At 37.7% G+C, this 10178-nt stretch overlaps 1 protein-coding gene across 1 annotated transcript in view; it reads left to right on the forward strand.

Annotated features, from left to right (window-relative positions):
• arhgap5 (Rho GTPase activating protein 5) overlaps positions 1 to 10117 on the forward strand; it is a 50443-nt gene extending 40326 nt beyond the window's left edge. The window contains exons 5-7 of the mRNA XM_055025885.1: positions 771 to 902; positions 3413 to 3518; positions 5524 to 10117. Coding sequence (XP_054881860.1) covers positions 771 to 902; positions 3413 to 3518; positions 5524 to 5842 — 557 coding nt within the window. The 3' untranslated portion in view covers positions 5843 to 10117. The remainder of the gene's footprint in view (positions 1 to 770; positions 903 to 3412; positions 3519 to 5523) is intronic.
• The last annotated feature ends 61 nt before the right edge of the window (positions 10118 to 10178 follow it).

Raw genomic sequence — 10178 nt, forward strand, 5'->3', positions numbered from 1 at the left:
GGATGGGGGGCGGGAGGGATGCTCTCTTCATCCGACGCAGGAAGTGCATGCGCTGCTGGCCCTTCTTCACCAGTGAGGAGATGTGGGGAGACCAGCTGAGGTTGTCGTTGATGAGCACCCCCAGGAACTTGGTGCTGCTGACGACCTCCACTGCTGAGTCGTTGATGAGGAGTGGTGTGTGGGTGGGTCTGGATTTCCTGAAGTCTACGATGATCTCCCTGCTCTCCTTCTCTGCACGTGCCTGTGGCCAATCATGTGTGAGGATACTATTATGAAAACAGAGAGGGGGACAGACATGACGGTTTTCTTTCTGGAAGTAGCCATCACAGGATGGGTACACTGTGGTCATAAAGGGATGGTTAAGGTCAGCAACAATACTCAGGTAGGCTGTGGCACTGACACAATCCTGACACAATGGTGCCAGGAAAATATCCCCCACACCACTGCATCACCACCACCTGCCTGAACCGTTGATACAAGGCAGAATGGATCCGTACTTTCATGTTGTTGACGCCAAATTCTGACCCGACCATTCGAATGTTGTAGCGGAAATAGAAACTCATCAGACCAGGCAATGTTTTTCCAATCTTCTATTGTCCAATTTTGGTGAGCCCTAACCTTTTCCCCATTTATTATGATCTCCTTGAATGTCTGGTTTACACTTCCTTAAGTCAAAGGATACAGTGAACCCTTTTCTTGACACATTTCTCCATGTTGTGTTCCAAAGAATAAACCCTCTCTGCTGACATGTGTCATGTTTTTCTGTGAAGATCACAGCATTGATTTTGGAGAGATGGACCTGGCAGTGAATGCTGTTGCTGGAGCGCTGAAGGCTTTCTTTGCTGACCTGCCTGACCCTTTAATCCCCTACAGCCTGCACCCAGAGCTGGTGGAAGCTGCAAGTAAGAACTACCAATAATCCATTAACAACTGGCATTTCTGACTTCTTTCTTAAGGTTTAGAAGATGAAAACTTGAAGGTGGAGATTTTTATTTGATGTTTAAAGTTAAACAAACACTCAGAAAATCACAATACTTGTTTGTAAAGTTGTGAAATGCAGCAGCTCTTGAAGTAAACCAAACTTTATTCCTGTTAATGTGAAACAACGTGAAAAGCTTGCTCTGCATCAGTTTTCCGATATATGTGATCCTAAGATGGATAATTTAAATAAGTTTATACCTGTCATGTTTTAATGTTTGGAGGAGGATTAGGGTCACTGAAAAAAACAAACAAAATAAAAATTTCTGAGCTAAATCTCATAATTCAGACTTTTTTATTCCAAAAGCTGAGATTAAAATATCATGCTTTTAAATCCTTCCTTTTCCCATGTTAATGATTCACTTATGGTCAATAAAAGTGGATCCATACCAACTACTTACTATATGGACCATAGTTTAGCTATAGTCTCCATGCATGTCAGATACCTTTTAAATATTAAAGTTACCACAGTACAAAAGCTGAACATAATTAAGGAGTTTGCTAACGGACGGTCAAGGACGTCACTGAAGGCAAAAATTGCAAAAACAAAACACAATAATTAATTTCAAAACATGCAGTACAGTTATATCCTTGAGAAGGCAGCTAAAAGCTAGCACACACTACTAACAGAAGCAGAAGGTTCAATGCTACTATCAAATCAATGCCCAATGCAGCGACAGGAGCTGGTCTTTGTTTCTGTCCGTTTAATAAGTAAAGCTTAGAAACAAAAGGTAGCAGCTGAACAGACGGTGCAGTGGACTGATCAGAGAAACAAATAACAGAGAAAATAACAACCAAACACTGCTGAGACAACTACTGCTTAAAACAAAACATCTCACATTTCAATTTCCTGTTTCAAATAAAACTCTTTCTGTGAATTGAAAAAATATATTTCTAAATATAATCTGCTGATATTTCCAAGTCAGTCTTGTAATCTGTATTAACTAATTATTCATGTATTTCCTATTAAATCTGTTTTTAAGTCAAAATATTTTACAACAGCCAGGACCTCATGATCAACACAAACTGTATGTCTAAAGTAAGCTTTGTTGTCATTTTAGCGTCATTTGAGCTAATTGCTTTGCTGTGTTCATCGTTTCCATAGAGAGAGGGAACTGACACCTCAATCTAACGGTATTTTTAGAAATCCCTCTTGACACTAGAAGAAGTTGCTGAATCAGTGTAGTGACAGTTAGAAAAGGCTATGATGCTGCAGGCTATGATGCTGCAGGAGGATGTGTGCATTAATCAACACTAGAACTGAACGTTTTGACTTGTTTACTTGCAACTTTGGCAAAACTGAACTTGGACTACAAAAATTGCTGCAAGGACAATTGCAGCAAAGCGTCGGATTTATAAAACTGGATAGCCATGACCTTGTTTTGTAGATCTGCAGCAAATGTGGTGACATCATAGACAAGAAAAATCTTAAAGTGAAAAATTAACAAACTGAAAAATATAACCCAAAATGAGTATAAAGATATCTACACAGAACTGTGAGAAAATAATGAATTTTTTTGCACTCCTAGACAAAGTACACAAAAAAATGTGTAAAAAAGGATTCATGAGTTAAACTGTAATAATAGACTTAAACTGTGTCCGGTCCAGTAACAGCTGTTTAGGGTCCAGACTTCGTCCGGTACATGTTGTGGTTTTACATTCAATACCGGTGTTCTAGCTCCGTTAGCATTTAAAAGAGCTCCCAGCACTGCTTCTCCAATGTTTTTTCCAGCATTTGTAGTTCTGTGTCCAGTCTGGTAACACTTGATTAGGGTCCGATCTTGGTCTGGATGTAAACGGGGCGACAGTAGTGTTGCTGGTACTTCTGCCCCAGAACTCCTTGAACATTCCAAAGACCTTCCAGTGCCGTCTGTCTGTTTCTCGAGGCATTTTTTCCTCTGTCATAGGCCACATAACATTTGTTTTTAGCTTGTGAAGGTAACGCTCACCTTCACAAGCCTTCATTAGTTTTCCTCGTACAAATGATTTCTTGAGGAAAATACTGAGAACACAAATGTAGAAGTTGTGTTCAGCTCCATCCCGCTGCGCTCTTCCTTTCTTTTGTGTGCGATCCAGATTCTCCTCACTTTTTTTGAGAGCCAACAGTGTGTGGCATTTAGGCCGACATTTCCAACTAATCCTGGATGCTTTTAAGAGCTAAAAAAGTGGATTTTGCATGCATATTTCTCCTTTAAAATAAAAAAAGTTATAAAAAAAATACATATTTCAAAATATATACATTAAAACATGCTTTAAAGTATGTAGCATTACATTTTTCTGGGACAATGATTTTTTGTTTGTGAGAGCCAGTCATCAAAATATTAATTAAATAAACACCATTTACGCTTTAATGAATAAAAAATTGTGATATTCATATCTACACACAGACAAACATGTCAGTTTTCCTGTGCCTGTTCGTGTCTGTGTGTGTTAGAACTCATGGACTACATTGAGCGGCTAGAGGTGTTGCGAGAGATTGTGAAGAAGTTTCCTTCCATCAACTACCAGATCTTCAAATACATAATCACACATCTGAACAGGTAAGAAAAGTTTCCAGAGTGAGAAATACACAAAGAAATCAAGAGATGCAAACAATAGCATGTTCTTAAGAACCAAGCTCAGGATAAAGACCATTAATTATACTAAGTTTGATTTATATGCATCTAGATTTCAAAGAGATCATGAGTATGGAACTTTAGCACCAGGTGTGAATCTAAACAAGTCAGCTGGACTGTGTCTTGTACCTTAATCGAAATCATGTGTGATTACATCAGCATAAACATCTTCTGAACCTGTCCCACAGGTGTGCTGGTTGTAGCTGAACATCAACGCTTGATGTTCAGCTACAACCAGAAAGCCAGTAAGATGCTGAAGGTTCAACATTGGTCTTTTCCTCCTGCTTGGCTGCCCCCTGGTGGCGGTCTTGTTGAAGTTTTTAGCTGCTTCCATTTTCCATTTTCTCAAATGTTTTGTACAACCTTTACACTTTCTTTTATGTATAAATCAGGATTTATGTCAGTAGTTCCATTCAAAAAGTTAAACGTGCTTTTTACACACAGACTGATCTATTTTGAGTGTTTATTTCTTTTAATGTTGATGATTAGAACTAGCAACTGATGATACCCCAAATTCAGAATATCAGAAAATGTGAATATTTTGAAAAGGTTCTATATTGAAGATATCGGTGCCACAGTCTAATCAGCTAATTAACTTGAAATGCCTGCAAAGGCTTTTAAATTGTCTCTCAGTTTAGTTCTGTAGACTACATAGTCATGGGGATGACTGCTGACTTGACAGGTAATGTTGATGCTTTGCAGCAAGGTTGTGGGTTCTTTCTGCATGCATGGGTACTCTCCAAGTACTCCATCTTCTTCCCACAGTCCAAAAACATGACTGTTAGGTTGATTGGGATCTAAGTTCTCCTTAGGTGTTAATGTGTGTGTGCATGGTTGTTTGTTTTGTCTGTCTTTGTGTTGCCCTGCTATGGACTGAGATTTTACATCCATTTAGTAAAACTTGGATCATTTCCACCAAAGAGAAGCTAAAAATCCTTTTAATATTATGTAAAAATCTCATGCTCTTTCTGCTTCATCAATACAGTGTAGGGCTGATCTTGGGATTGATTATTTAGTGGTATATAATAGGAGAGCAAAACATAATAGATTTTTTACTGAATTTGAACCAGGTTATTCTAAAACTTTGCAAGACTGTTAATTAATCAATTTTGATTTCTAAATTAGTAGATTATTTCAACAATCAATTAATACAATTAATTGTTTCAACCCCAGTGTCAGCTAATTAGCTTCATATTGGAAATGTTACCACATAAGTCCTTATTGCAGGACATTGATATTAATGATGAATATTTTGGTAATAAACAGACATGTTTACCTGAGGAACACAAACCTGCTGTTTTATTGCCACTAAGAAGCATTTGATATCATTTGTCTTTCTCATCATAAAGTTGTATGTAAATAAAGGTCAGTGCCTTTGTGTTTTAAATAAAGTTAAATGCAATGTGCAATATAATGCACATAATTTACGTGCATTATATGTTTGATAAATATTATATAATAATCAATGACTTTGTGTTAATTCACTTGCAAAAAGAAATTATGTATCTGAAAATAAATTAAAATATATTATGTGGAAAAGAAATTCTGTAAGCCACACGTGTGCAATCTCAATCAAAATTGACATTTGACAGGCAAAAAAATTTTCTGACTCCATAAACAATGAGCGATCAGTGACTTACCTCACTTCAGGGTGACACAGGGACACCTCGAGAATTTCCTAGAAATTCTTATTTAATCACCATAGACATGAACATTATACTGCTTGACTTCTGCTGTTAGGTTTAGTTTTCTTCTTATTGGATCATTTTTACTGAGTTTTAAATTCTTGTTGGACCGTTTCCTGTGTCCCACTGCCAAACTCACACATTTGGTGCTATGTTATACACTATTGTTTGTGTATAACATCTGATGGCTTGTGCATGTTTATGCTAAAGGTTGTGTTGTGTGGATTTTTTTCCCTGGTCCCCAGGGTGAGCCAGCATAGCAAGACCACCCTGATGACAGCTGACAACCTCTCCATCTGTTTCTGGCCCACCCTCATGCGTCCTGACTTTGAGAACAGGGACACGCTGTCCACTACGAAGCTCAACCAGGCCGTCATCGAAACGTTCATTGTGCAGAGCGACTATTTCTTCCATGGGGGTGACATGGCCGAGAGCTCCAGCAACGAGGGAACATCCCCGCCACATTGCCACAACATGGTGGAGGCTCTTTTGCCCCTGCAGCTGCCCCCTCCTCTGCAGCCCCAGCAGATACAGCACACGCTACCCCTTGACCCCCTCATTTAACACACCAATAAGTATTCTGGGGTTTCGGGAGTTCAGTATGCAAACATGTCCTTCTTCTGCTTCACATCAGTGGCTGATGGCAGTGCAACACATCATAGCTATTCCTTTTTTTCTCATATTCTTTCAACTTTGAGTTCAGAGAGTGCTTGGTGGGATGTTGGGCCAGTCCGGATCTGGGAGATGGACTCATTTTGGAAACTCAGTCTGGGATTATGGAATTGCACATCACATTATGGATTGCATAATTTAGATCAAACTGAATACAGTGAAGACAGCATGAGCTGATCTTGGCACATTATGCCAGTTCTTTATAGGAATCAAACCTAGTTCAAGAGTTTTTCAACATATTTGGAGCAAAGACTCCATCTCTACCCTCATGGAAAAGCACACCAAGTTGTTTTTGGTCCTGTTACAGGCCCAGCCTCCTGATGCCATCTGGGCACCACGAAAGGGAAGGTAAACATCACAACTTATACCCTCATCTGAAAACCTGATGAGAGTATAATGATAATGACACACACACACCAAGGGGATTCTGGTCTTCCTGCAGATTCTGGCACAGGAAAACAGTTTCTGACTTTGAGTCAGTTCGGGACATGTTTGAGTCTCAACCTGTGAAACTAAAACAGAATTCTGAACTTTAAGCCCTGCACCTTTAATGTTTTCAGGAGGTAATGGGTTTTCAATACTAAACAATTCCTTTTCCACTATACAAGCCTAAAGGAGCCCTTAAAGGACACCCATGCACGACTAGTGTCAATGGTCCATGTTGCAATTCATGTTTGTTTGCTTGCTTTATTCAGTTTTTTTATATTTTGGTAACATCTGATTTCTATCCATGTTGTGTGTCTGTGTGGGTGTGTGTTTACTGTTGTGTAACAATGCTGACGTGTTGGATGATTTATCTGTACAAACTTACATGTGGTTGCCGTTCTTTCCTCTTCTGGGGAGGACGGGTTCTGAAGACTAGTGTCACTCTGTCCAGGAGAACCAGGACTTCTCATGCTCAGCTCTTCAGTTTCTTAGAGAAACAGCTCCCCATGTCTTCTTGGCGTTGTCACCCTATTTCCATAATTTCTTTATTTCTCTTTGTCTGAAATTTGCATGTTTTTACCACTTCATAAAAAAAAGACAACTATACAAAATGAAGTGAAAAACTTTAACACTAAAAACCCTTGATAGGATCCCCATCACTTTATTTGACTTTTTCAGGGCAATATTTCAACAGAAAAAAAATCTCATTTGCATTAGCTTTTTTGTTGTTCCTGGAAGTCATGTCTTCACTTTTTTTATTTAATAGTTTCCCTAAATAGAGGAAAGAAGTATATAAGTCTATATATAAATATATAAGTCACATGTTTCTTAAGTAACAAACTACCATGGGGTACTGGATCCTAATTTGTCACAAGCTATGATCATACTTGTTTATTATGGTGAATGTTTTTTCTAATTTTTTATTTCTGATGATGTGAATGTGACTATGTGCACATTTGGGGTGCGTAAAGAAGGTGGGGTTGGGATGGGTGGTCATGCTTAGTCAGTACAATTCAGAAAAAGAAAGGAAGAAAGTCTCAATCTTCATCTGTGATACTTAAACAACAAATCTCCTTCCCCAGGTCTCTCCCTTCATCCTGTGAGTAAAATATCTCATCCTTGCCTGACTTTGGCTACAGGATTATAAACATTTATTATAGCTCATTTTCTCAATCTAATTTCCACCTGAATAACATGTTTTTGCTGCTTGATATAGATATATTACTCTTTATTTTACAACTCAAAAAATTCTAAAATTGTATTATAAATCTCTTAGTTTTTTTTATTATAATTATTTCTTTAACATTTTCTGTAAAGAGTGCAATTTTCTGGTACTTTGCCCTAACTCTACATTTCAAAGGGAAGCTTCTAATCCAAAAACAACCACTAATGCTTATGTCTGCAAGGATTTCCAACACTGATGTTGCCATGGTTCTGTTTTTATGTAACACATGGTTGCTCAGCTGAGGTACAAAATGTCTTTGCAAGAAAGCAGTTTAACATTTATTGTTATTAGCCTATATTCATTATATAAAATATTATGCTTTTTTTTTTGTTCCCCAACAAAACATCAAATTCTCCCAAACAAAGTAGTTTCAGAGATCTGGTTATCACTCCAGATGGCTAATGCAGAGCGGTGTTCATCTTTTATCTCATCCAGTGATTGAGGGGGACTATAAAGTATGTATTAAATCTAAAATATCTTTCTGTCTTTAGATACTTTTTGACTAGAAACAATTAATTATTAGCCAATGTGTTTTATTTTTACCATTTTAAAATGTACAACTCATGTCCTTTAACTAGTTGAATTTGTTTTCCTACAGGATCATGATTCACAAGTCTCAATTTGGATAATTAGTAGCCTGGTAAAAACCAGCCCCTTGTTCTAGGTTTCGCTTCATCCAGAGGGTCTAGACTCTCGACTATCGAGAAACTGTTACTACTTTGTTGAAGTTTTAAATTTTACCCAATCGCTAACATTTGGCCATTACGTGTGTGTAGCTTAATGGAATTTGCATACGCTGTAAACAACACCAAGGGTAGTAGGGACAATTTCTTTGCCAGCAATAAAATCTATTAAACATTCTTTTTGTTCTGATTTTATTTGCTCAGTATTTGGAAGCATGGCCAACACGAACTGAATGGCTTCGTTCATCCCCTCCACTGCCATTGCTAAATTACAACCCAGTTACTAACCTGAGCACACTATTCATTACCCTGAATTATAAAGAAGTGCCACATTAAATTGACCCAGATTTTCTTAATGTTGGGCGATTTGATGATACTTACATGAGAAACTAATGTTATCCACTGATCTTATCTACTGCTTTCACAAAAGTCTGAAAATCTGCCACTGTGCTTCTGCTGTGAGGACTGGCTGACTCGCCCACCCGGGCATATCTGTATTTGCGTGGTTAACAATAATCACCTGACTGTTGTCAAATTTGCGACTGTAATGGCTTTTCAGACAAAAAACAAGTGTTGACCAAAACTGGAAGATCGTTGATTGGCCAGAAAACTACAATCAGTGCACCTTTATAAAAATCATAATTGTATTAAGTCAGAGGCTTTTTAAAGTTAAATAAAGTAGAAGTATTTCTGAACAACCACAGTTTTAAAAGTGGTAGAAGCTTCTGCTTTTAAAACCAGCTGATGTTTTCCTAAAGTAAATTAAAAACATAATGACATATGTAAGTATATTTTATTGCATTTAAAAAAAAATTTTTTTTCAATATTTCTTAATCAGTCAATCTACATTTTTTGTGGTTGCCATCAGTGCTTTGTCAGTTTCTCTCCTGTATCAAATTTATTACCCCAGATAATCATGGGAAAAAAGTGGTAAAAGATTCAGACAGATGTGTTCACAATTGAAATTTTTCCATGCCCAGTACTTTAAGGCTGTTCTTTTAAAATATGCACCTTTGATAGTCCGAGTGTGCTATTCAGCAGAACTGTCTAAATCAGTGGTGTCCAAAGTTGGTCCTGGAGGGGCGGCATCTTGCATGTTTTTTTTCTCTCCCTGGTGTTGGTAACAACCTTTTCAGCAGGTCAGCGTTCTTCTTAGGTGTCTAATGAGCCATCATTTAATCCAGGTGCGTTGAACCAGGGAGAGAACTAAAATATGCAAGATGCCGCCCCTCCAGGATTGATTTTGGGGATCACTGATATAAATGAAGGCACTGAAATGTGCTGAATATTAATTGAAAAAAGGGCTTTTTGATGCCTTCACAAAAAAGTGCCAACAATTTGTATGGCGAAGTTAAAATATAAGAGGAGACAAACTGTCAAGATTGAAGTAAGTGTGAAATATTTCAAATATTTGGGTTTTAATTTGTGAACAGATCTGTCATTAAAGGAAAAGAAGCCAGGCCAGAAGCTAGTTCATGGGACACTTTGGGTTGTGTGTCTGAGGATGCTGAAGAAAAGTTCAAAATAATAAGTTTCCTAAAATGCGCTGGTATTCATCAACATGGAATAAATATGGCATATTGCTAGATTTCAGGGGATTGTTGGAGTAAACAGAATGACTTAGAATTTACATGAGGGGTTTTTTCTGGGGCTGGGTGTCATCAGCTTCTACGTATTAAAACGCTACATAATGAGATGTTTATCTGTACTTTTCAACAAATCAGTTCCTTTTATTTACCGTTTTGTTACAATCCCCCTTTCACTCATACCAGTGTACAAACTATTACTACAGTCAATAAAATGATTTTCAGAAATAAAGAACATCCTCAACAGTTTTTTCCCAGCTGTGTTGTTTCTAAATTGTTTTTCACGAAACCAACTACAAAGTATGACA

The sequence above is a fragment of the Poeciliopsis prolifica genome, unplaced genomic scaffold (assembly GCF_027474105.1).
Source record: "Poeciliopsis prolifica strain line A6 unplaced genomic scaffold, Auburn_PproV2 SCAFFOLD164, whole genome shotgun sequence".
NCBI classification, from domain to species: Eukaryota; Metazoa; Chordata; class Actinopteri; order Cyprinodontiformes; family Poeciliidae; genus Poeciliopsis; species Poeciliopsis prolifica.